Genomic DNA, 27,150 nt, shown 5'->3' with positions numbered 1-27,150 from the left:
TATTTATTTATTTATTTATATTTTTAAATATGAAATTCATTGTCTTATGCATGCCCAGACTGTTGTGGTTTCTGCATCTAGATAGCTAGATCCTGCTTAAGTTCCAGTGAAATCCAGAATCTAGGTGGAATATTTCCTGAGTTCCCTGAGAGGCTGAATCTGGAAGTGTGCCCTGAATTTACAAAAAAGTAGTAAGGATTTAGAGTCATATTTGACAGAGTCATATTTGACAGCGCTGTCTCTAGTGGGCTTGTTTTTGTGTTTTGTTTCCAACACTCGTCTGTGTATTACAGTTTTCTTTCTGTTGTTGGCACTAGCTGTTGCTGGTAGCTGTTGCTACCACTGATAAGTAGAAAAATATTATTTTCAAATAGAGCCAATACTTATTAGTAAACCTTTTTTTGGCGGGGAGGGTCGTTTCCATCTGGGTTTGCTTGATCTGATATGCTTCACCAAGTGCTGCATGGGTGTTAGTGCCATCACACAGAGTAGAGTGAAATGTGCAACAGGGATGAGGTGGAGCACAAAAATGCTCCTTTTGGTGATCACCTCTGTTTAGTTTATCCTGAAGGTGAAACAGAATTAGTTTTACTACAAAGATGAGCCCTCATGATCAGTTTTATTCAAAAACATGGCTAAACCAACTAAGTGAATAGTCCTTTACAAGTAACAGTGGATTTTGAGAAAGCTCAGAGTGATCTTGGAAATCTTACTGGGATAATGGAATTATTTGTATAAAAATGGGAAAATACTGGGATTATTTTCAGTGACTTCAGTGGGGTTTGAATTGGATCCATATTATAGCATGTCAGTTGGCACATACATCATTATTTTATTATCAAACAACAGGTCTGAGAACAGAAATAGTGATGTGAATTAATATTTTCTGTATTTTTTCTGGCTTTTTTCTCCTTTTTTTTTAATATATAACCCATTTTTATCACTTAGGAAATGTTACAACTTTTAACACTGTAAGGACAGTTCTGAGATTTTTTTTTCCCCCCTTGTTGCCCAGATTTATATTATAGAAAGTATCTGTATACATTAAATCCAGTTTTTGGTATCTATGGGTACAGGTTTTCAAAGATGAGAAGAAAGCCTCCTCATAAAATTAATCTCATGCCTACCTACTCCTCTGTTATTCTCTTGTCTTCATTCATGTCCAGCAATTCAACAGAGTATATTTTTTTCCCTTTAACTAATGGAAGAGGATTTGAAAGCTGAAAGTTCATCGAAGACTTAAGATGCATTCATTGAGTAGCCTGCTGTCAAAATAATGTTCCAAGTACTGAATGGAACCACCTGCTATTACAATGACGCAGCAGAGTTAATGCTCTGCTGTTGCCACTAGCAGCAGAAAGAGACTGGAAATAGGGTAAGGTAATAGAGATCTTTTGAGGCAGAGGATAACAAAGGAATAAATCAGAGCATCTTCATATCTGCTTCTGTATAGTGTTACATAGCACAGACAAAATCCACAGAAGCAGTGAGAGAGATTTACATAGAAAATCAGATTTATGAACTTTTGAATGTTGATTTTTTTACAAACCTGCTCTTAATTATAGCTGCTGAGAACTTCTGGAAATCTTGTGAAGAAAACAAGGTTTATCCCAAGATTCTGTTCTTTTGCATTGCTTCCTTTGTTCCTCAGGAGTATCTCACTAAATATTATTTGGTTGTGGTATCCATGTATCTTGTTTTTGTGGCATCAGGAGCAAAGACATAATCTGATGCTAAAAGACTTCTGAACCTTTCATCTGAAGTTGTTACTAAATCTTGAACAAATTTTTTGGAGTCAAAGACAGAGAAAAGGGTCTGTATCTAAGTTCTCCTTGACTGCCTAATCTGCCTTTAAAAACTTTCAGTGCTGGAAAATGTATAGCCTGTTGAGCTGGGCTCAATTATGTTCATCATTTAAAAGAGGGAGTTTGTGGTCTAATTTGCTCTTGAAACATGTTGTATATTACCTTTTGCCCTAACCACAGCAGGTATAAATAGTATAATATTCCTTTTCTTTCTATTATTCCTTTTGTCTCTAGCATTGCATATACCTAAAGACTTACAATGTCTTTGCTCTGTCATCTGTGCTCTAGACAAAACAAATTCTTTCAGTCTGTTCTTGTATCTTCTCAAAGGCATTGTTGACTTGTGCTCTGTTTGTAAGTCATTATAACCCCCATATCTTATTTTGCAGAATTGCTAAGTACCTGTCATTCAACAGCTTGTTTGGAGCCTGAAAAATGTGAAAAGAAAAACTGTCTTTTATATTTCAAGTGCAGAGATTGGCTTTAATAGTCAACTTATAAATAAAATTACTTGAAATCTTTACTTTTATTTCTGAGAATGTTAAGACTGTCTGGTCCTGTTACTTATATGTGGGTTCCAATTTGAAATTCTTTAGTATGTGGAGAAGCATACCTACATTAAAATAGTTACAAGTAAACAAATATCAAGGAAAAGTTTTATCTAGTAAAAATTTCTTTTCCTTTTCTCTAGAGTAGGAAGAAAATATGAGAGGAATTAAGAAAAACTGTACTAACACTATCTGTGCTCTGTGATAATATTTTGTAAGGTAGTTAAAAATAGGACAGGCATTATTTCACATGTAATGGTAGAAAACCCAGAAGCAGTTAGGTGACGTAAAAAAAAGTAGCAAATGGACAATATTCATCATGTTCTGATGCGTAGTCGAAGTGGGCTTCCCATGTTATGATTTTGTAAGAGTTCATGTTTATGATTTGACAACATACCGCTTCATACCTTACGTCTACTCTGGAAGGCCACATAGTACCTAAAAGATCAAGCAACAGCTCTGTGTCATGCTTCAGAGATAACAAGTCTATTACTCTGGTGGTCATCCTTCGCAGACATTCCTAGTTATGTCTTTCTAAATTTCTGTTTTTAATCTGTGAAGAGCTTATAGACTTGCCTTTTTGGCAGCCTGCCTCACCTGCTTAAATGTCAAATGAATGAAAAATGTATAAACTTAGGAGATGGAGGTCATGATAAACTTGTACTTGTTTTATCCTGCATATTAAGAAGATGCTTAATTTTTGAAATTACCAGAAAAGCTGTGTTAGAAGGAATTTTAGGAAATCATCAAGTCTAGTTTGCACAATGTAGCAATATTTTTGGGCCATTCCTGTCAAAAATGTTTGCTCTAAATGCATCAAAGGAAAGAGGAGCAACATTTCTGATTCATTTTTTCCTATGTACTAGTGATCGAAAAATTGGGACATTTTGTTCATACTTAACCTGTTCATTTTTCCTGCAAATGTAATCAATTTCTTTTGTCTTCTTTTTGTTTTTCCCATGCTGTCCCTGAAATATAGTTGATTACTGTCTCTTTGTTACTTTATTTTATATATTGAAAGACTTACTAATTTGCTTTTAGGTCTCCTTTTCCTGGATTAATAAATACATCTGCTTCTTTTCAATTTTTCCTCTTAGATCATGTTTTCTAAATCCCTTACCATCCTTCTTTCTCTGTGGACTTTCTCCAGTTTGTTTAAGTCTTTAATTATGGAGCCCTGTACTGGGCGGTCTACTCCAGCTGAAGCTTTTCTCGGTTGGAGTGAAAACTGAGGCCTCAGACTTCAATAAAATAATTGTTCCTGATGTCTGGGACATATGTTATAGATAATTTTTGACTCAGGGTATTATACTGTAGTTTCATATGTAATCTGTGATTTACTGCAGCTGCGTTTCTTGTTGTACTGCTGTTTTATCAATTATTTCCTACTTTGAATTTGTGCATTACACCCTCAGTATAGCACTTCATATATTTTTGTTTAATTTCATCTTGCTGATTATATGAGATTCTAGCTTGTCAAAATTATTTTGGATTTCTGTAAATTTTATGCTACTGCTAGTCCCTTCATTTTGGTATCATCTGTAGATTTGATAGTTTATTTTGTTTTTATTTTGTCATTCAAGGCTCTAATTCATATTGAATGGTGCTAGTCATAGCACAGACACCTGCAGGGTCCCACTTGAAAATTCTTCCTAGTCAACAATGAGGAAAAAATGTTCAACCAGTCGTAATCTCATTCAGTGGATAGGCATCTAATCCATACTTTTTTTAGGTTGTTTAGGAGACTACCAGTGGAATATCATCAAAAGCCTTGCTAAAATTAAAATGTATCGCATCTACTGCTTCCCTTTTCACCAGATTGCTTTTTCAAAGTAGGATATTAAATTTTATTAGATGGTCTTAAAATATTCATGTTTGCTATTCCAGCTTATAATTTTGAATATACAAATTTTAATTAATTAATTTGCTCCAGAATTTTTCTGAATGACAACTTTTTTTTTTGATTAAATTTCTTGCATTCTCCTTTTTAAGTTTTCAAAAACAAGTGTTAAATTTGCCTGTCTCCAGTTCTCTGGAACATTCTTCCAGAAGTTCCTTATACAATTCTTAATGATTTAGATTTTATTCTGTCGTTCCTTAAGTTTGCCATTTAAATAAGGTGTTACCAAGATGGTGAGTTTCATTGGGCCCTGGCTTACTTAAACATGTACATACTTTAAGCTGTTCTGTCCACTTCTATTCTTCTCTCCTATTTCCTGTTAATTTTATATATCTGATGATATTCTATATTCTTTTGAAAACTGAAGCATATAAGACACTGTATATTTACTTCAGTATTCCCTGAAACAATCATTATGTGCCTTTACATTTAATAATAGAAATTGACATTTCTTTACTTTATAAAAGATCGCTCAGTGCCCCAGATAGGACATCTTGACAAAAGCCTGGCGTGAGTGTATCTCTTTATCATTTAGCAGGTAACAAAGGATTTCTCCATCATCTTGTAGATTTATATTCTCTTAAGCAACATTTTTTGAAAATATAACTCATTAGCTCCAAACCAGTTGAAATTGCTGGGTTTTACATTTCTAGACCTTTGATAAGGCTGGTAAAATTAAATGATCTGTAGTCCCTAATGCACCAATTCAAGTTTGTTTCATTCTTCCTTTATTATCGGCATAGTTAAATATCATCACATTGGAAAACACAAGCCCTGCAGTAATATGGAGTTGTTGTCAGGGAGCAGCAAGAGCCAGCTCTCTGCAAAGTGGGAGAGCTGAGAGCTGAACATGATAACAAGGCAGAGAGAGGCAGTGGCCTCACTTACAAGGATGCAGTCCTGTAGTGCTAGATCAGGGTGAGCTGCTCAGGCCTGGTCATGGTAACCAGGTTCAGCTAAGAGTCTAGATTGCAAGACGAGTCCAATGTGATGAGTCAGGTCCAAGGTTAAGCCAAGACATCAAGTCTACAGTTCATGTGTCAGGGTCAGTGTTGGATCAATGAGGTATATGGCCAGGCATGGGCATGGCTGTAACTTAGCTCAGGCAGGGCTCAGAGCAAATACAGGTCTGCAGAGAAGAGAGAGCCCCTCTTAGGCTTGCAGCTTGCTCTTGAGCAGTTTTCAGGCTGGCTGAGTCTTCTCAAATAGCTCTTAGAAATCAGAGTCGTATCAGTGCATTATCAGAGCTAGTTGTGAGCTAAACTCCTAGGAGCAGGAGAGTGCACTCAGAGCCCTGACAATTGTTTTAGGTCAACTTTAGCAAAGTTGATTGGTGGTGAGTTTAGCAAAGATGGTAAGTTTTCCAAAAAGCATGGTTGGTTGACAGCAGTCATTTCTCCAAATAGCTATCATTTTTTATCAGTTTTTGGAGAAAAAAAACAAAAAAACACTGGTGACAGACTTACTGAACAAATGAAGGAAAGATTCTTCAGCTGCTAAATATGAGATTCGAAGTCTTGGGGATTTTTTTTCTTCAAAGGGATAGATATTCAGGTCTTCTGTTTGGAGTACCTAACTATATGCATTCCATGGTGGTGTGCATGTTGAATGTGGGTCCTGTGTTTTGAGATGAGGAGGTCATATTTGCTTCACCAGAATTGTGTTGGAACTTCTTCTGCATTTCCCTCATGCTGCTTATGTGACTTGTGGTCATACAGTTGTGGATGTGCTAAAGCACCTGCTAGTTTCTTTTTAATGTCTGCTATTTTGAGATGGAAGCTCTGCAGTATCTACTTGCTTCTTTGTATACTGAACATATATATGTAAGTGCTAGTAATTCGTGTTGTCAGTTAGTTGCTTGTGTTAGCCTTTTAATCAGTTGGTACAGAAAGGCCTTTTTTCATCAGGTTTTTTTTTACTCTTTTAGACCTATCCTTTACTGGGACTCTAAAAATATGACAGAAACAAAAACCCTGCATTAGAAACAACTCCTGTGTGAACTTTCAAAGTGGTTTAAGTACTAGTTTGCCAAACCCATATTGCTCTGTTACTTAGAAAAAAGGATGTTAAGTATGTATTCTTTTTTTAGGGAGACTCAGGTGATAAACTAGGCCTAAGATTGGGATTTTTTTCAAGTATTAAATCTTTTTGGGTGCATAAAGGAGCTTATAACTGGACCTGACTTTCAATTTTAGTTTTAATATCTGTGATGGTGCTGCATGGTTGCTTCCACATGAACTTCTGTGCAACTTACCTTTGAATTACCTCCTTTTACGTCCAGCATATCACTGTTTTGCAATACACAACATAAAAAATACAAAGTGGTTTAGTGCAGTCTTTTCTTTTTGAAAAGCTGAAGATGGCAATAACAAAGCCATGAATTTCTGATTCTTCACATTATTAGGGAAAATGGGTGTTTCTAATACTACCTTTAGTCCCCAACTAGTCAGGGAGGTGCAACTATACCAGGACAATCAGGAGAATGCTAGAGAAGTACAACAGAGCTATGACAGGCTGAACAAGAAACCAAGACAAAACCTGTATTAGTTTCCTTCTTAGCCACTGGGACCTCACAGTATCTCATGTAAATCTGCTGTTCTTCCTCAGATACTTGAGGTAGCAGTAAGAAGTTACTTGACATTTACAGAGTACCTGTGTCTTAATTCTGTCCTGCTCTTTCCCCATGTATTGTATATCCCAATGCTAACATCTTCATCAGCCTTGATCCTGCTTGGGCATACTTGCAGTCTAGACATATTCCAGCTGGACCCATATCTCTAAGGATATGGTTTAGGTAAGTTCTGCCAGGATAGCTATGTTGCCTCAGCCTCTGCAGAGAAGAGAGTGGTGAGGGAAACAAAGTTTATCAAACTTACTATGAGCAGGGAAGCCTTTATTTATCTATCTGAGGCCACTTTAGATGTTTTTCTTACCCTGTAGATGCTTGCTTCCCTAACATTTTCATTTTCCTTAAGTTCCAGTGGTTGATCTGTCATTGAATCTATGTATGAATCTCTATTAAGTCAACAAGGATATTGGGAAATATTCGAATATTAAGGAAAATTTTGAGGCTGAGAGGAGCTAAAGGTATACTGCTCAATTATACCACATATGTCATACATGAATTGGCACGGTGTGAGTATATCCTTACTGAAGTCTAAAGATACTGCTTGGATACATCACAAAGGGGATGTGCATATGAATAACACAGCATGAAATATCTCTAGATACTGTTCAATAGCCTTTCTTTCTCAGTGTATTTTAAATTTAAATTTTAAATATATTGTTTATTTGTTACAAATTAATATAGGTGATATTTGCATAATTTAATTTTAAAATATTTTCTAGATAGAAGATGTGAATAATAAAATAGCTGCCCAAGGAAATGAGAACATAAAAATATCAGATGCTTGTTCTGAAGTGATTAACGCTACTGAAAAATTAGTAAGTTTTTTATTGTTTTTATATAACTAAGTAAAAGTGTTTGCATCATCTATGTTGACCTAAAATAATTTCAGCTTACACTAAAAATGTCTTAATGTCTTAATGTTCATTAGAAATCCACCCGGGAAGGTGATCTACAGACTATAAAACAAAAGCTACTCAATATTAGTGAATCATTGAATGATTTGAAATGTGAAAATGAAGAACTTCAGGGAGAGAATGAAGAGTTTTTGCGAAAATCTGCAAATAGGTAATTCAAACACTATTGAATACCTGCAATGTAAATATAGGAAGCAAGTGTTATTCTTTAACTGAAAGCATGCCTATAAAAGAGAACCTTGCTTTTGTTATTTTAAGCCTGTCTGTAATCTTTCAATAATTTCAAATCACATCTGGCTGAAATTTACCGTCTAACTTTCTTGACCTTCACTTGAAAGGAACAAAACTAAAGTTCTGTCAGAAATAAAGTGTATGGTTTGACAATTAAATTTTAAAAAAGAGGAACGTTTTAAAATTCTCTTTCTGTTAACAGAAAACTCTGTTTCCAAAACTTTTTGGTTAAGTCTTTTGTGACATATATGTCATATTTTTATTAATAAAGTCATATGTATTAATATATGTATTAATGACTTATTTGTATTGAATTATATTTGTATTTTTTTCTTGGTTGTAAACAAGGAATTACAATTTCTTGTTTGTTATAACCATAGAATCTGAAATACTGTGTTCTTCTATTTTCTTTGAATTCTTACGAGATATTATGGACACAATTTTTTGTAGCTTCTTAATTTAGCAATTCTGAATAAATGTGCTTTAAATTTTGTTTTACATAATAGTCTCAGAGCATTTACAAGCTTACAAAAAATAAATTAAAATTTAAGTTCCTTTTTCCTTTGGACATTTGGTGTATACTGGTTTTAGGTAGCTGACAGTTTATCTTCTTTCCAGTAACTTTTGATTTCATTGTCTGGTTTCAGCAAAATCAACTGAAGAGTAAGGTTCTTAAAAGTAATTAGATTCTCACAGGTTTTTGTAAAAATTGACGATCTAGTTGAAGAGAGAGATCCTGTCAGTATTACCACTGGTTACAGCATGAAAACATTCCCTTCTAGATCTCCAAAATATCATACCAGAGATATGGGAAAAGGGAGGGGATAAAAAGGTGCAAGAAAAAGAGAGGAGGAGATATGTGCCCACTCCTTGTTAATGCCCTAAGTTAAAGCTCACACCTTATATACCAAAGTAAATCAACCATGGGACACAAATGGGTAAGGAACCAGGTTTCATGAGTTCTGATGTTCATGGAACTACTTATTAGGATTATTAGAACATTTTAGAATTAATATTAACATTGTAGTCTTACAAATGTATTATTTTCAATTGCATTGACTCATTTTTTGATGGATTAAAACTTTTATTTCTTCATAGTTGTAAGGCAGTGTAGAGAGATCTTGCCCTTGTTTGAAGTATTAACTGGTAGGCTGAAAGACAAGACACAACTTTATAAGAATATGTACAGGCAAATGTGGAGCATCAGAGAGAGGGGAATCTTTGGAAAACTGTTTTGGGAAGCGTCATTAGCTGAGATCATCTTTTACACTAAAAGTGTACAAGCATCCCCAAAAGACTGGACAAGTTCATGAGAGAAATCCTTTGAGCATTATTTATTTCAAATATAGTCGCTATTATTGTGAGGCTTTGTGATTATTGTGTTTTTTCACGTGTACAGGAGTTCAAGAAATGTATTTGAAAGTTCAGATCCAAGACCCGGAGAATGTTTATGACATGTTCCTGGCAGTGAAAGATTCCAGGAGCTCAGTCTATTTATATCTTCAAATATCTATTTATATCTATCTATATCTATTTATATCTTCAAATCTGAAGACATCATTGAATCTCTTGCCTTATATTAGAAATATTTTGCATGTCAGAACATTAGTTTGAGACTCAGAGCCTCTCACAACCTTTCTCTCTCAACATATTCATGCTTTATTTTCCTTTCTGAGTGTGCTCTGATTCTGTGTGGCCTTTTATATTGGGGAAGAATTGCTATATTTTGTGAAATTGATATAGTCCATGAGAATGTAGTTCTTAAAATCAATACATTGTCTTGTGTTAGTCTAAGAATTGGAGTGTTTGTTTTGATTAATTGCATACTAACAAGAGTGCTGACATTTACTTAAACAGGACTAAAAAATGAGTGACTGTCCACCTCCTAATAGGCTACAAGGAGATAAAGAACTTGTTTCTCATGTTCTTCCTGGAATGCTCAGTTGTGTATCTTAGTTGTGTTTAGAATATGCAGTACATTCAGGAAAATAAATCTCTTGGTCATCTGAGTTTTTAGGGACCCCTGCAGTCTAAATAGTCCTATTTTCTATACAAGGTGAGTAAAAAGAAAGCTCAATTGCCCCCAATTCTCTTTATTGTCTGAACTTGTAAGGTTGTGTTTAAGTGTTAGTGCTTTTCTTGAAAAATATTGTCTTGTAACTATATTGTGGTAGGATTTCTAACACAGTGGTCAATTTAGAATGTGGACTGGCTCATCTAAATAATTTCCATTTCTTTCTCTCATCACTTTTTAAAAATTTTCTAATTTTAGGTAGGCCACGCAGCAGCTCTATGATATGGAGATTTAATCATAAGTATTATGTTCCCGCTATGAAGTGAAATTTCTTTAAACTCTCCCAAACCTTTCTTCAAAGAAAGTGTTGACTGTCATATTAAATACGTAGGGAAAGTGCTCTTGCAGTAATACGTTAAAGGAGAGTCTCAAATGCCTTGATGCTTTTGGAAAGAAGATATAGTCCCTCACTTAAGTTAAGGCTGCTTAATTGTTAGGCTTTACTGGCTAAATAAGAATGTGTCTTCTGCATGATTTTTCTGAAGCCTGATCTATGAATTTTAGAGATAATTTTTCTTCTGTCGTTACGGAAGCTTAACTGACTGCTTTCACTGCTGTGCAAACATACGGCTGATCTATCATGAGACATGCAGCCTTCTGTTGAAGGCTTAACTGTTTGATGCATACTGTATCATAATGCAAAGAACAGATGAAATGTTACATTCCTTTACTTATTCCAGATTGATCTTTGTTCTCCAAGTGTGTCTTCATCAGTCTTTCAGTTTTGTTTAGCAGAGACATCTGCAACTGCCCATTTTCAGAGGAAAATGTAGCATTTCAACAAGAAGAAATTGAACAATGTGTATCTTTCATTGTCTCAAATGCTTTAACAAGAGTAGCATCTTTGTAAGTGTAATTGGGCATCATGAACTCTCCTGTCTCTGGCTGCTTCAGTGATATGCAGAAAAACTTATCATAGGCAGTTGGATTCTGAATATAGCACAAAGATTGTTACATCTGTTTTAGTATACTCCCTTCTCTCAGCTCATCTTCAGGCACTTGTTTGAAAATCTGCTTTAGTAAAGAGAAAGTTCTTTTTTTACTTTGAAAGCTACAGCCAGTTCCCAGGCTGCACAGGGTGAAGGAGTTTTCCTTTTTGGTACTAGAATATAGCCATTGCAAAGGATATATTCTATTACCGTTTCAGCCACTCCATTTCAGACCTTTATCTACAGGTGACAGTTTGGAATGGTGACTCTAGCTTTTATTGGAGATTCTTTGTGCAGAAAGAGTAGTTCTCATCCTCAAATTTCAATGCACAGTTTCATGTCTTTATAAGGACATCTGATTATACAATGCAATAATGTGTTTGTTGTCAGCTGTTGGGGCCATTTTCAATGCAGTTCTGTCCTATGGCCTTCTCATGCCTTCAAGGCCTTCACCAAAGTTTTGAAAAGGGTACCAGGTTATGTCTGGATGGGAAATAAAACTCTGTATCTGGATGAATAACTGATAAGACTTTGAAGGAAGAGGTTCCTTACTTTCTCCAAATTCTCATAGCTCTTTTTGTTCTCTGGATCTCTGGTAAACCATCAGTTGTCTCGTCTGTATCCTATGGGAATTCTGGAGTTTATTTGGGCCACAATGAACTTTGTGTTGGTCAGCACCTGTTTTCCTTACGAATATTTTCTAGCCATGAAGGAAATAATGCTGTATTTGGTGAACAGGACATTTTTGTTGAAATGACAGCCTTTGATAACTGTGATGCCTTATGTGACAGATGACAGCATTTATGACACCTTTTTTTAGAGTCTACAGATTAAATCCATAGGTGGATCACTTTCCATGTACTGCTTGGGGAAGCATGATATTTACCGCTGTAGTCAGATTTTCAGAAGATATGAGATCCTTGGAGCATCTGCATGTTTGTCTTCTATACACAAAATGATCCTGACAGAGGTACCTCGGTGAGGTGATTCAAAAGCACAGGGCACAAGATCTCCTGAAGAGTAAAGTTTGAACATCAGTGCTGTGAAAATTATGGCAGCTTGAAATGCTGCCTCTTGTTGCTATTCATATCCAGGGTGACCACATTCATCTAACGGTGGGTGATACCATACTGAGGGTTTATATCAGCAAACTAGAGAAATGGTATTCTCTCTCCTTTCCTGTATAATGATCTGTCTCTGGACTTGACACATCCAGCACTGAATGTTTTCTAATTTTATTAGACACTGACAAGCTAAGATCCTGACAAATTATATCAGTTGTCTCAAGCTATGGGGTGTTTTCTGCTATTTTCAAGGACTTGCCAAAGTAATCCTTTCCTCTTGAATTCGTATAGTTAACACCTGATGTCTTGCTCCAAAGATAACCTGAGCTTGAGCTTTCAGTTAGACACCTGAATGTTTTCTGGTGGAGGGGATTCTGTACCTATTCTGAACTCCACTGCTTCTCAGAATTATCTTCAAAGCAAGCTTGGACTGAGCATTAAGTTCTCACTATCTCCACCTGGCTGAGAGTGGCAACACATTGCCACTGTCAGGACTGTAGATCTCATCAGACAGAACTTGAGGAGCAAGTTTTTCTCAGCATCCCATTCCTCATTACTTCTCACTAGTTTGATCTTACTATTTTGTAGTAAGTTATGTCTTTGTTAATAGGAGAAAAGGCATATGTATTTAGCAGCATGGACTAGAGGTTCAACCAGGTCAAAGATGCTTATGCTCTTGTAATTCTAACCTTCTTACTAGATTTGAAGGAGTTTGAGTTGCTAGTCAGCTCCATTATTTTCACTTTGTGATAGTTTCTTCCTATCCCCGGCCCACTGAGATCTCTTCTGTGTTCTTCCATCCTGCAGTCCTGAGAAAGTGAAGTGAAGGTGTTTTTCATAATTAAGGATCCAATTTTCATAGGGAAACTTAAATTAGTGCTTGTGACCGTGATGGGGACACCATTTAGTCTCTTTCTGACTTAATCACTAGTGAATCGTCTTGAGTACTGTTGCTCTTAAAAAAAAAAAAAAAAAAAAAAAAAAAAAAAAAAAAGAGAGAGAGAGAGAGATCCATGCTTTGATAGCTGATCCCCTTTATACTGTGGAGGATATTTAAATGCAAAATTATTTTTACCTATTTACGCAGAAGGAGACACTTCAAAAAGTTCCCTTGCTTTTTGTGATAGAGAGAGGTAAGGAGACCCTTCTACCTCTTAATTTTTTTTTTTAATGGATATCATATTGTCTCAGTGTCTCTTATGGGACCATTGAAGCTGGCCTGCATTCTATGATCAGAGGTGTACTTCAGATTATATTGATTGCATTGATGAGGACCTCTCCACCCGTACTGTTACTGAGTGATGTGAAGCAACATCCAGAAATAGTGTTACTTTTGGCAAAGTGATCCTGCAATCATTTTTTTCCCAAAGGATTCCAAGACCTGTCTCAAGGTAACTTATGCTTTAGCCTAGAAGGACCTAAAATATAGAGCATATGTGAACGAACATTTGTATGGGAAAAAATGATTTGTCAGTAACTGGAATATTTTGGGATTTGTTATCCAAAAGAACATTCACACCCCATCTATGTTGCTTTTCCTTCATAGTACTTAAACTTCCTGGACTTACTCGTTGAAGGAAACTGAAGAAAAACAGTGCATTTGACCTGACGTACACACACCCTTTTCCCATGAAGGCTCAATATATCTTATAATACTGTTAGATCAAAAAAATCTCTGGTCCTTGTGCAGTTACTTAATGTATGAAAGCTTAGGGAAGGAAAAATCAAAAACTCTTCATGCTTCTCAAAGAGGGGCAGAGTTCCTGAGTAAGCTGCAGAAGCTATGACCGAATTTTAAACACCTTTATGAGTAGAGTATGGAACACACACACTGAAGAACTATAGTTCTTCTTTATGCTATAGTCCATTTGCTTTTTTGCTTGAGATATGTAGGTTCCTCTTGCATCCATGCTTAAAGTGCTTTGACCTGCAGCATCATTTGTGGCCTTGCATGCATCAAAACAATTTTACTCCACATGAAAAGTTTAGGAAATCAGAGTGGAATAATTGTTTTTTGGTTCCTTTCATTTCTTTCCAGCTTCAGCACAGGTGTGCTTTCTCTCTACTGTTCAGATGAATTGCTGGCTTGCTTTTGGTGTTTTGATATTTAATTCTTTTTATAGTTATAGATGCTTTGGAAGGGATTTCTGAAGCCATTTAGTCATGATCTTGCCCAAAGCAGGATTAGCTATACTTATGCCTATTTTAAGAAAAGATCAAAAAAATTTTTTTTTAGGGTTTTCAGTGATGGCTATTCCAGAACTTCCCTGGACAAAGCAAGTAGTTAATTGCCCAGTGGCATTTTGTCAGTGTTTTAGAATATGTTTTAGTTTCTTCAGGTAATTTGCAAAATTAAGGCACCTATCTCTGATGGAACAATTAATGAAACCCATTTCAGAATTAGTCACAAGACCATTGTACACAAATTTTCTGTTTTGAAAGTGATCTGGTTATGATCTGAATAGTTCCAATGATTATTATCAGAAGCTATGGGATTCAGAAACTCTATAAGAACTGACCAGAAACCATTACTAAAAAGTGTGGTAGAATGGTTTGTCCAGGGACAGATATACAATTGAAGTTTCCTCTAGTAGTCAAAGAATTGACCTGAACCCCTCTTATTTGGGTATTGTAATTATTTCTGATCACATCTAACTGTTTGCTCTTTGACCTCATTGCATACTGTGTACTTTACATACTGTATCTTCACAAATTCTTTGTCACTGATCCTTTACAGCATCAGCCTCTTGACCTCCTTCATCAGTCTGTCTGTAACTCATAGTCCACTTGTAGTTACAGCGCCTGGTACTACTCACACTGGTGCTGTTGGCTTCTATCTGTCTCATCGCTGACCTGCCTGGTGTGCAGGAAAGTGTAGTCAGTGTATGTGATACAGGCAGACCTAGGAAAGTCTAAAGAATAGAAGAATTACTACTCTCTAATATGATAGTTCCTAACTGAATTGTCTTAGACTTGGAAGAACCAGAGTACTTTTGCTTTCATATTGCCTCCCTTCAAACAGAAAGACCTCTGTTGCTCTTTCTCATTATCATCTAAGGATAATTTGGGCCATTTGCTTGCATACTCTCAGCTCTATTTTTCCTAACATGCTTGTGTGGTGGGATGCTTTCCTCCATGTAGTAGATCTTGGTCATCTCCAGTGTTTTAATTTATGAGGAACAAGATCTTTTTGATGTATGCCAAGATTGCCAAGATTTTTTTTTTGTCTCAGCAGTTGAAAATAGGCCTAGTAACCCTTTGTATTTAAGAACTGTCTAACTCGGTAGCTGACTATGCAAGACTTTCTATCAAGTAGCAAAAGCAGTGCCTCCTATTTCACTTAGGTCTCAGTTTGTTAGGGCTGTTACAGCTTCTACAGTATCTCTGAAAAATGTCTGCATTATGAATTTATGTGAAGCAGTCACTTATGGCTATAAACACAGGTTCCTACAGGTGTGTGGCATTGCTAAAGCTTCTAGGTCATATTTTGCATTTTGGAAAGATCATACTCCTGTCTCATTTTTCTTAGGACTGTGAGTTTCTGTCTTCATCACATTGGTCAGCTGCTTGAGAGTAACAATAAGTTGACTTTGGCTATGGACAATCTTTTAAGAGAGGAAGGACAATTGTAATACATGCCTCATACATGGTATGTGGTAAATATAGTTCATCAAGATACATAATGACAATGTTCTCTGTTCTCTTGGTTTGTTCTTTGTTACTTGGATTTTAGGAAGGCAAATTAAGTTGATGTGGGCCTGCACTGCCTTGCAAAGTGCAAAAATGCTCGAGGAGTATATACAAGATACTGCTGACTGTAAGACTGTGTGTTTAGGAATCAGCAGTTCACATTCACTGAAAGTGGAATATGTGTGTATGTGTGGATGAAATAATCCATGAATTTAGTCTTTGTGCAGTAACCTTTACATTTTGTAAGGTAACTTATGTTTTCTTCTTTTAACTGAGTAAATTACACCCTGTATTAAAGGAGGTTATCTTTGAGAGAAACATTCTGGCCTCTAATTCAGCTAAGGATATGAGTAATCAGTGCAGAGTTTGCAGATTAAGTATGAGAAACGGTGTGTGTGGCCTATGAAGATCCTTACAGTACTGTTTAGTTTTATCATTCTGATTCAGCAGATACCCTCAGTGGTAGTAACAATTTGTTTTTCAGTGATCCCATTCTTCTACAAAGAAACATTTGGTTGGAGAACATTAAGTTCTAATGGTACAGAGGTTATATTCAGTCTGTCAAAGGACTATCAATGTTTACTTGTGGGGAGTTTTTTATTTGTTTTAGTTTGTTCTCTGCTGTATGATCTGATGGTCTAATCTAATAGTACTTTAAGTTCACTTCTGTTGAATAGTTCACTTCTAATGAATGTTTTTTTTTTTCTTATTACTATATAAAATGAACTAAAATTGTGTTATGTTACTTAAGAATTATACAAATAGCAAAATGAATTCGTCAGCTGCATGACTAACCTGCACCACAGCACTGGTGTGAAGTACTCCATACTGGTCATGGTCATGGTCATACTGTATTTTATAAGACAGATGAACTGAGGTTGTGTGAGCAATATTAACATTTTCAGACACAAAGGCTGTTATTGCCACTTTCTCCTCATCCAAAAATGATAGTGTTATATTACAGATTAATAATATAGATATGCAGGACAAAAATGGACAAAAAAACTCATGTAATAGTTTGATATCAATTAACTGTCAGGGCATATGCTTATGAATAAAGAGAGTTTTAAGTTTTGAGGAAGAGCATGGTGTATTCAGCATCAAATCAGCAGGATGATAAAATACTGCTCTTGATTTTGATTTAAAAATATTTTAGATTTACTTATTCAATTAAGTTTTCTTTTTATTTTAGCTCATGTACTTTATAAACAAATAATGTGAAATAATATCACTTTGTTTTATTGCAATAGTTCAAGAAAAAAGAGGACATATCAGTCAGAAATAAAGACTGTCTGCAAAAGCATGCAGAAGATTGAAGAGCAAGTAAAAAGAGTAAACAAAGATCTCTATGATGTTGAATTGTCTTATGGTGAAAAAAAAAAAAAGTATGAGGACTTGCAAATAAAAATAACCAGTGAAAAAATCCATTACAAGGTTGTATATTTTTTATTTAAAATCATTTTTAGAGTGGAAAAATAGAAAATAATGCCATTCATATCAGAAAATTATTGGACAAGCAATCTAATATCAAGAAAATAATAATGCAAAACTTCCAATTTTCACCAGTTGTTTAAAACACTCGAAAAATAGCAAATAACAGTAGCCTCTGGAGGAGAAAATAAATTGGTTACTAAATGGCCTCAAGTATTGAGACGCTAAAGATTACATTTGACAGATATTCTCAACCATACAAAGTTTTTGTGATTCCTAGATGATTTGAAATGTATAGAAATAAATAACAATCTCATTCTTTATGTAACTAACTGATTAGAAGAATCTGTAAATCAGTAGTTTTATTTGATACTAAATGTAGCCATTGCAAATGAAATACTACAGTAGAATATTTTTTTCCTTATCAGTAGGATGTCATTAGTTACCAAGAATTGCTATTGAAAGTCATCCTTATGTAGCAGCCTTGCAATGGCTGTGAAGAATTATATGTTTTTGATGTTTTCTTACTTTGTCTAGTTCTTAGTAAATAATCTTGAACATATGCATACAGCTTTGTAGAATCAGTGCTATTGTAAGGTGTAAGATTCAGCATTCAGAAATACAGAGAAAAAGAATGCAATACTGGGAATTTTCAAGGGTCTTTTTATACCAAATAGATATAAAAGGTGTTTTGTGTACTTGTCATTAGTGTTCTTCTACTATATGTAAGGTCTAGATTGCCTTGAAGGAGAGACTTTCACAGTTGCATTCTCTGTAATATTTTTAGCTGTAATCAGTAAAATTAAGAATTGAGTATATTTTCCTGTTTATAATATGCATTGGTGTATTAGGCACTCTGTATTGTACTTCCTCTTCACCTACTTGCTTGCCAAAGGTAAAGATTTTTTTGGAATGGGTTGGGTTTAGCATACAAGTACATCAGTATAGCAAGTACATCAAAGTACCAGACTCTGCTTCTAAAAAGGATTTAATTTAAAACAGAGCGAGTTAAAAGGCCAAGGGTAAAAAGTAGTAAAACATGGACTAGAGAACTTTGCAGCTGTTATCAGAATGAATGTGAGTGAGTCAGTTTTGTGTTTTTAAGGCCTTTAATAGTGCCAGAATTCCTTTTTTTGGGATGAAGTTTGTATTCTTGGCAAGATCTGAATTTGCACAGTATATAGTTTTGTCCTATAAATTGTCATCTTGGTATGCTGTGCTGTTTTATAGCCATATGTTTTAATACTAACTTTATAAGAATTTTCTGTTTTCTTTGCATATGCATTTGCTAAACAACAATTTTTCCATGTTCTCAGTGTTGTGTGCTGAAATATTTACATGAATGGATGTTCAGGGGATGTTTTTATTATTTAAGTATTCAGGGGATGCTAAAAATTACTCTAAGAAATTAGGATTTAGAAGGGATTGTCTCAAAGCCCCTGCTTATTTGCTGTCCTACATACTGTTTTTTTTCTTAGCTTGATATTTTCCCTTTAAATATTAAAAATTAATTTAGAATTGTTGAAGTTTTCTTCCATGAATTTTCAGTCACATTTTGATCTTATATCAGTTTTTAACATCCACAACATTCTGTAAGAAGGACTTCGACAGCTTAGTCATGTGTTGTGTGAAAAATTATTTTGTTTTTTTTTAATTTTCTGCTTACCATATAATAACTTCATTTAATGCCTCTAGTTCTTATATTCAAACATACATTGGTCGGTCATTTCATATTCACTTTCCATATGTCACACATGATTTTATAGACTTTCATCATATTCTTTCTCTTTTCAAGGCTGAAGAGTCCTGATCTATTCACTTGTTTCATGAATGGAAACGGTTGCGTGTCTCTCATCATTCTAGTTGCTCAATACATTTTCCAGTTCTGTTATTCTTTTGTGAGGGAAGAGAGAGCAGTACTAGAACTGCGTAGAGTATTCAATGTACAGGCGTACTGTGGGCATATGTGGTGGTATAATGATGATTTCTCTTTTGTTTTATTCCTTTCTTAAAAATTTTTAACACTACATTTATTCTTTTAAATGCTAGTGAACATTGTCTTCACATTGTCTTGGAACTGCCTGTTTTAACTTCAAGATTTTATTCCTGTTTGACACTAGTCAGCTCAGAGCCCAGCATCGTATAAATAAAGTGAAAACTTTATCCTAATGTCCAAAATTACGTTTACCTTCACTGAAATTTGTCTACTGTTTTGTCTGTCTTTCAGGATGCCTTACCACCTCTTTCCAGTTGACTTTATCTTTATTACCCTAAATAAGAAATCTATCTGATTATACTTAGTTATTCCACAAAATACCCCGTTTCCCATATTTTTTATGAATTAATTGAAAACCACAGGATCCAGCTCATATACTTGCAGGACCCCACTGTGGCTCTGCCACTGTGAAAACTGATAATTTATTCCTACTCTAGGTCATCTATCTTTAAATGGATTATTCATGTGAGGACTTTTCTCCTTAACTCATGGGAACTTAATTTATTTAGGAGCTGTTCATATGATACCTTATCAAATACCATTTAGAAGTCCAAGCAGACTGTCTCACCAAGATATCCCCTGTTCACATGCTTGTTAAATCCTTCAGAAAACTAATGAATTTTGAGGCAGTTTCCCAGCCGTGCTGATTCCTCATCAAATTTTCCATGTGTCAACTAATTCTGTTTTTCAGAATAATTTATATTACCAGTTTGTTTGCTAGGGTTTGGGGGATTTATTTGTTTTGGAGGTTGGGTCTTTTCTTCTTCTTTTTTTTTTTTTTCCCTGCTGTCACATTCTGAGTGCTTCTGGTCATCTGGTGGCCTTGCATTGTCCCTAGGAGGCTTCCTGCTCACATGTGTTTGGAAAAGAATTTGTTACAAATTATTCTGTCCTTTGCAGGTTTTTCAGAAAATTCTTATTTAGCTCTCCTAATGGTATTTTTAAAATTAACCAAGCAGAATTCAGAATTTTCTGTTTTTTCCTTCTTTTGGACATAATTTCAGCTTTCTGGAGGATATTGTCTTGCTGCTCATAGCCTTCCTTCTGTTTATTTTTTTATGTTTTCAAAGTGTTGGCCAAAACTTGGTGTGCATTTGCTTTTGAGCATCCAGTATGATGTCTCTAAATTATCTCCGTCTGTCTTGCAAATATTTTACTCTTTTAGCTGTCTGTCTTTGGGTTTTTAATAAATTCCTTATTTTTATATAAAATCCATTTTCAAATTTGAATATGGTGTTACTTTATGGGTTTTGTTGTCCCTTAATCTCCTTTCACAAGTCATAATGTTAATATCCTGGGTAGATGATAATCAGAAATACATCTCAGAACTATACTTTTACTGTCAGAGATGGAATTTCAGTCTCTATGGATTCTATCTTACTTGTTGACACAACTTAATTTCTGCTTTGAGCCATTGCTCGTGGACCTGCCTCCAATGATAAGATTTCTTTCCAATATCACTCGAGCTGTTTCAGTGCCCTTGTTAATGAATACCTCCATTTCTAACAGTTGTAGAATGACCATTCTTTCAACAGCTTTAAGTTAATATACTTAGGCCTCAGTTAGCATAATTTAGCAGCATTGTGCTTATGGTGTTCTAAAGCATACATATGCACATGAAGACAGACTCAGGGAAAGTGGCCAACTGCAAGAGCTAACTGCAAGGTAAAAGTTGCTAGCTAAGTATAAATAAAGTGGACAGATTAGCCTAAGCAACAGTTGAATACTGCTGAATTTTGAATATGATTGTATAAATGAAGGTACAATTTATAGTCGAATGCCTGGTCTCTGCTGATATGCTGTTAGAGTGACCACCCCCTGGTGTTTCTAGTAACAGTGTCTGTCTGTAACCACCAGTTATGCTGTCTCCTTGGAGTATTGAATAGATTAAAAAATATATATATTCACGCCTTCACCAAGCATTATCATTAGTCATTCAAAATGATGCTGCACTTTGGAGAATAGTCCAGATGCCATAATATATCTACCTGAATTTAGATTCAGATAGCTTATGTGTATATGTGAGCAAGGAGGGGAGGGGAGAGGAGGGGAGGCATAGGCACAGGTTGTTGCTCAAAGTTATCCACGGAGCAAATATATGGACTTTCATTTGGAAAAAGGCTGTTACTCATTGGCTACAGGTCTTCCTTGAATGTGTTTTCCACATGAACACTGATTGATCTTCCTCTCTTCTTTTCTGTTTCCTTGAAGGTCCTACTAATCTTTGAGATTTGGGGTTGAGAATAAATGGGGATGTTTGATATCTGTTTCTGTATCTTCTTATGTATGTGGATCTGGAAGATGCTTGTGGCCACCTTATGCAGCAACTTCCCTCTTCAAGTGTTGATGGCATGTGTACTTCCACAGTGCAGATATGGGTGTGAATAAAACATCTTCAAGAAATGCATTTCCATAACAGAATTGATTGATTTTGGGTTTCTTTCTTTGCGATTAGTCATGTCATGCCTTCTTTTGGTTAAGTAATTAATTTTCCTATCCATAAATTTACTTAAAAGAAAACAGAAAGCCTTCATTGGGATTTGGCTTAGATTGTATTCAAGTATAGTTTTGATGATCTGTAGGAGACTCACATAAGAAAGGGATAAAACATGTTCAGATTTTTATTAGAAATTACGAAAAAGTCCTGTCATATAAAAGATAGAGGGCGTAGAAGGCACTGAGATTTTTTTTAGTTTTGAACATTTGATATTCATTATCTGTTTAGGTAAGCCAGCTCAGCGCTTTCTTGTTTTTAATTATCTTAAATTACCAAAAATAAATTACATAATTTTATATTTATTCATTTAGCAAGCACTGCTTTTCTGATGGTTTATTCTGTATTTATTTACCTCTTGTGCCTGTCTCTGTTATAATTTCCTTTTTTAATATAGTCTTATGATACTTGAAACAAACTTTAAGAGCTGTGCTCATCCTTACTGCAACGTTAGTGTTAAATTGTCATTGCTGTCGTCTATGAATTTGTTTCTTATGCATTACGTATGACTGTCTTTTGTTTTTTTTTTAAGCATTTGGAGGTGAATATTAAAAAAGAAATTCAAGATCAAAAGGGAGTTTGGAAAAAGACTCAGGTAAACATGACAGTAACCAGTTTACTTCAAATCTAAATTCTTCCACATAATTTTTACTTCCTACAGTAAATTCTTTGTAATAGAGTACTTTGTGACCAAGGGGTTTTGCTAAGTAATGATGTTTGCTTTTGAACTAGTAGTATTTAAATACTCATGAAAACATTGAATACTTTAGCTGTATCCCAATTATTCACAATAGTTTCCATTTTTTTTACCTTAAGTAATAATTCATATATGCAGTTATGCAGTGATACTATTATTTTAATTTGTTTTTGTTTTTGTTTTTTTAACTTCACAGTTTCTGTAGAGGGTGCATTGAGACCCTTGCCATACTTTATATTGACACATGAGTATGCAAAGTAGCATGACTCTAACACCAATTTACTTTCTCCTGGTGTAAACTGTCAAATTAACACAAGATGGTCTAGTATTCCTTTTGTAGATTGACAGTGTAGTTCTTTTGTTCTGGACTTCATTGATGCTTTCCAACCATCCTCAGAGAAATGTTGGTATTTCTTCAGCATCACCAAAAGGGGTATTCCCTCTGTTTCCATCTTTTGGTAGATGGATTCCATTGGCTGCCTCTTCCAAGAGCATAGATAATGGTCATATCTAAACTGCTGTAATAACGACAACATCTTACAGCTTCAAGCAAGACATTGAGTGAAAACAGAAACTCCAGGAACTATTTCTGAAGAAGTCCTTAATCTCTGTATTCAATTTTACCAGCAAGAGATAGGAGGCCTTAAAGTGGACTATAATATATATTATAATACTATATAACTATAATATAACTATTATAATTGTCTGAGCAGCAGTCTCTCAGACATCACTCCCTAGTTCTCTATGATGCCAGATGATCACAAAGTTTCCTTCAAAGTTTCAATCCAGCAGCCCAAAGACCTTCCTGATACAGAAGGCCAGGCAGAATCAGTGATTGTTGAACTGGCTATTGATGCTGTTCTTGCCCTTGTTGGTTCCTGCCCACAAGATAAAGGCAAATGCAAGTATTGGATTTCCAGGTGTTGCTAGTGTTGCTGGGATTTTTAGTCTCCTTGCATGTCCTGTGTGGAGGTGCAATACAGTAATAAGGGCAACCCCAACCTTAAGCCAGTTTGCAATGACTGAATCAGGTTCCTTGCAAGAAGTAAAAAAACCCAAACAAACCCCTTTCTCTTAGATACAACTTGATACCAGTTAAATAATACAATTACTTGCTTTCTTCTTGTCCAAGATTCCTCTAATACTGAGGAAGATCTCCTGTGATGCAGATCATTAGCATACCAGTACATAACCCATCCTGAGAGCCTTTTCATAGTTGATAGGTGAATGCCATTGAGATTCATCTCTTTCTTCCTATGAGGGAACAATATTCCTGGTGCTGACCCTCCCACTCTCACCATTGTCATTACTCAGCTCCTTCCCTCCCTCCTCCTTATCATCACTCATATGTTGTCACTGTTCTGATGTTCTGAACCCTCATATTTGTTTCATTCACAGTCTCCGTCTTGCTTCTGTTATGATCATCCATTCTTTGATTTTGAACTGTGCAAGAGCTCAATAGCAGAATCCAGTACCTGTGTCTCCCAGTTTTAGAAAGATAAGCCCTGAGAGTGATCTTGCAGTCCCAGTTTATCTCAGATATTAATAGAAAGTGTTGAATGTTCCTCTTCTAAGCCAGGTGGTGCACAAGATCTCTGTCACATGCATTTGTGGTCCATGCACACCCTCCCTCTGGTTTTCAGGCTTTGTATCAGAGAAGACTGAAGGAAGTGTGTCTGACTGCCATAGCATGACAGGTTTGATTTGGTGCTTCCTCCCTTTTTTGGGCCTCAGTACTGGTACTGGTCATGTAGATCATTCATTGGAACTAAATCTCCTTTCTCTTTCTTGATTTTGACAAAGATCACTCAGTGGCAATTTTTAGCCCACTACTTTTGACCTTCAGATGCAAACAGAAGAACAGTTCCCTAAGGGGATGTAAATTTAGTGCTCAGAACTGCCATTTTCATCACAGTTCATGTGTTTTCAGAATATTGTTTTCATTTTCCAGTTCTTGGCATACATCCTACATGTCTTCTAAGGTGGTTTTAAAGTTCTATTTGAATTAAAACTAGTTTTTCTGTTTTCCTTCTAAAGCTTCATTTCTCTGGGTTATACAGTCTTCATACCCATGCTGTCAAGAGAGTTCTGTTCTACTAATAGGACAAAACTAATGATGATGTCAAAGGCTGTTGAAAGATCTAAGAACTAAGCTATCGCTAACTAGTGACTGTCAAAGTGCATAGCAGTTTAGATAAGGGTCTGTTCTGACACAGCCAAAGGGAATCTCCTAATGCCATCTGAATTTAAACCACCAGAGACGGAGAAATATTAGTGTTTTTCTGGGAAGCATATCCAGTTCCTGCTACCAATCATGTTGTCACCTGGAACTTTATCCATAACATCACCAAATATATTATATAGAACCACCATTATATAGAAATTCAGAAATTATACTGCATTTGCTACATGGAACACTCCCAATAAGGATGAATATGTTTGTAGACTATCATTTGAAACTTGAAAAAGGAGTTATTTACCACCTAGCACAATACTTTGAAAAGAGTAAGTCACATGTATGTTCATTTCTTGTTCTCTTTCCCATAGTCTTCTTGACTTATTTCTCTCTGCCTCTACATCTGAGAGAAAATAAATGGTGCCATGTGTGCCCCACTTTATGTACTCATATATCAGACATTGTGTATATTATGTATCCACTCTGTGCTAAAGAGATAAATAATTGTTTGAGTTCAAGGGATGGTGGATATTAGGAAATGCAAGTGTATGAGACCTACACATCCTGAAGAACACAGCTGCTGATACATAATATTTCTCTTTCTTTCACTTTTCTTTATTTCCTGGGGTAGTGGGTGGGGTGAATTTAAGCGGGTTTGTGTATGTCCCAAACTTAAGGTATTGATTTATTTTGTAAAAATGTTGTTCTTTGCAGTGTCTGTCTTCTCTTTCTTTAGTCTCTTTTTCTAATCTGAGAACATACCTATGTTGATAGTTTACCATCAGAGATGATTTTCACTCTTGAGATTAATATTTAGTATTTTAACTCCTCTTTTATGGAATTCTTTTCTAGTAGTTGCTGATAAAGTACTGTAATTTCATTCTATGCTTCAAAGTAATATATACATTTCTTAATATTTCTTGCCATATTTGTGTTTGCCAATTCGGCTGGCTATTCAGTCTATCCTGTTCAAAGGCTTCTGGCATATTCTGGTTTAATGACTAACTTTCTTTCATTCTGAAGATATTTTTAATCTCCTTATGTGTTTCTTAACCTTTGGTTTTGTACATGTATGTAGAATTAATTTTAGGTCTATTCATGGTGTTTAAGAGTGTAAATGTTCTTTCAAAACTGGAATTTTTCATGTTCTGGTTTTGCTTCTGGTTTAAATATTGAAAGCTAATTCTATATATACTCTTAAAAAACAGGCTGAGATTAAAGCAATATATGGTGAGCTAGAGGAAAAACGAAAAGAGAGACTGAAGAAAAAAGAAGAAGATATGAAGATGACAGAAGAGATTGAGAGACCAGTAGCTGATCTGGAAACAAAATTTAGAAGAAATAAAGATATATTTAAAGAAAACCATGAGGTAAAAATGGTAAATTCTAGACTGTTCACTAGGATATTTGCTGGTTATTACTAAAAAAAAGAAAAAAAAAAGGAAACAGAAACTCATAGCTCAGAATTTAGCTGTGCAGTTGCGCTGTGATACTATACTAGATACTATAGCCCAAATTTTCAATGAAAGATTATACTGTAATGTAAAACATAGTACCAGCCTTAGTTTTGAACTTCCTTGCTGTCCATATTAGACAAGTCTTTCTATCTCTCAACTTCTGTGTGATCTATTTTCTTGCGAAAGGAAAGAATATGCAGTATTTGCTTGTTTCCTCTGTACCTCTTAGCTTAGTTATAAGCTGAAGAGAGCAACCAATGCAAGAGAGTGTAATTACAGCCCGGGGACTCTCTTCTCTTTCCTGGTTTATGAGTGATAATGCTCAAAAATTTTTCCTTCCTCTTGTCTGCTGTCTGTAATAAGAAAAAGAAACAGAAGATCTTTGTCTTGAAAACAGGTCCTCAACCTACTTGAATTGTTTTAATTAAATGTGCCATTCTCTCTCAGGAAGTATATTCCTTTTTCTTCGGCAGAGCCTTTTCTACTGTCATAATCTGACATGTTTTGATTGGCCTCTCTGTCATCTTGAAAGGATGACCAAATAGCCGTTTTCCTCTACTTGTCCAATGAGGACCTACTAGCCTATTCTCTCATATTTTCAGGGTATGTGAATGGTGTTAACCTCAGGAAAATTTTCAGAGAAGTAACCTTTGTCTAGTTCTGCTCAAAAGAAATGCTAAATAAAGTTATATGACTGAGAAGCATACCTTCTTTATTAGACTTATCTCTGTCTTTTAGATCTGATGATCTTTGAGGTCTTTCAAAGTGTTGCTTATAAAACGAAGTGCTACAACAACGATAATAGAGAACAGGGTGTACAGTGGACATTGTTATCTAAATCAGTTATTGTGTTTGGAACCACAGTATGACGATGATGGTTGCTTTTGAAAAATACCTGAGCTAACTGAATAATAAGTGGCTCAGTTCACTTGCTGTCCTACAAATATGAGACCAAAGTTAGGGGGACAGTCACTTCCTTAAGCAATGCAGATAGTTCCATATCCCCCTGCCACCTCAACCAAAATCTGTAGAAACAGTCCTTTCTTTTCTGAAATGACATGGAAATATTCAAAATCTAAACCCTAAGTTAGGACCAAACGTAATGGCTGTACATT

At 35.3% G+C, this 27,150-nt stretch overlaps 1 protein-coding gene across 1 annotated transcript in view; it reads left to right on the top strand.

The window, feature by feature from the left end:
• Positions 1-27,150, top strand: part of CCDC178 (coiled-coil domain containing 178) — a 207,627-nt gene that overhangs the window by 39,502 nt on the left and 140,975 nt on the right. The window contains exons 10-14 of the mRNA XM_067292317.1: positions 7,602-7,697; positions 7,811-7,947; positions 17,035-17,218; positions 22,238-22,300; positions 25,787-25,948. Of these exons, the coding sequence (XP_067148418.1) occupies positions 7,602-7,697; positions 7,811-7,947; positions 17,035-17,218; positions 22,238-22,300; positions 25,787-25,948 (642 nt within the window). The remainder of the gene's footprint in view (positions 1-7,601; positions 7,698-7,810; positions 7,948-17,034; positions 17,219-22,237; positions 22,301-25,786; positions 25,949-27,150) is intronic.

Source organism: Apteryx mantelli, chromosome 2, assembly GCF_036417845.1.
Source record: "Apteryx mantelli isolate bAptMan1 chromosome 2, bAptMan1.hap1, whole genome shotgun sequence".
In the NCBI taxonomy this organism is placed as follows: Eukaryota; Metazoa; Chordata; class Aves; order Apterygiformes; family Apterygidae; genus Apteryx; species Apteryx mantelli.
Note: the sequence above shows the minus strand (reverse complement) of the source record. Positions and strands in the feature narration are given on the sequence as shown.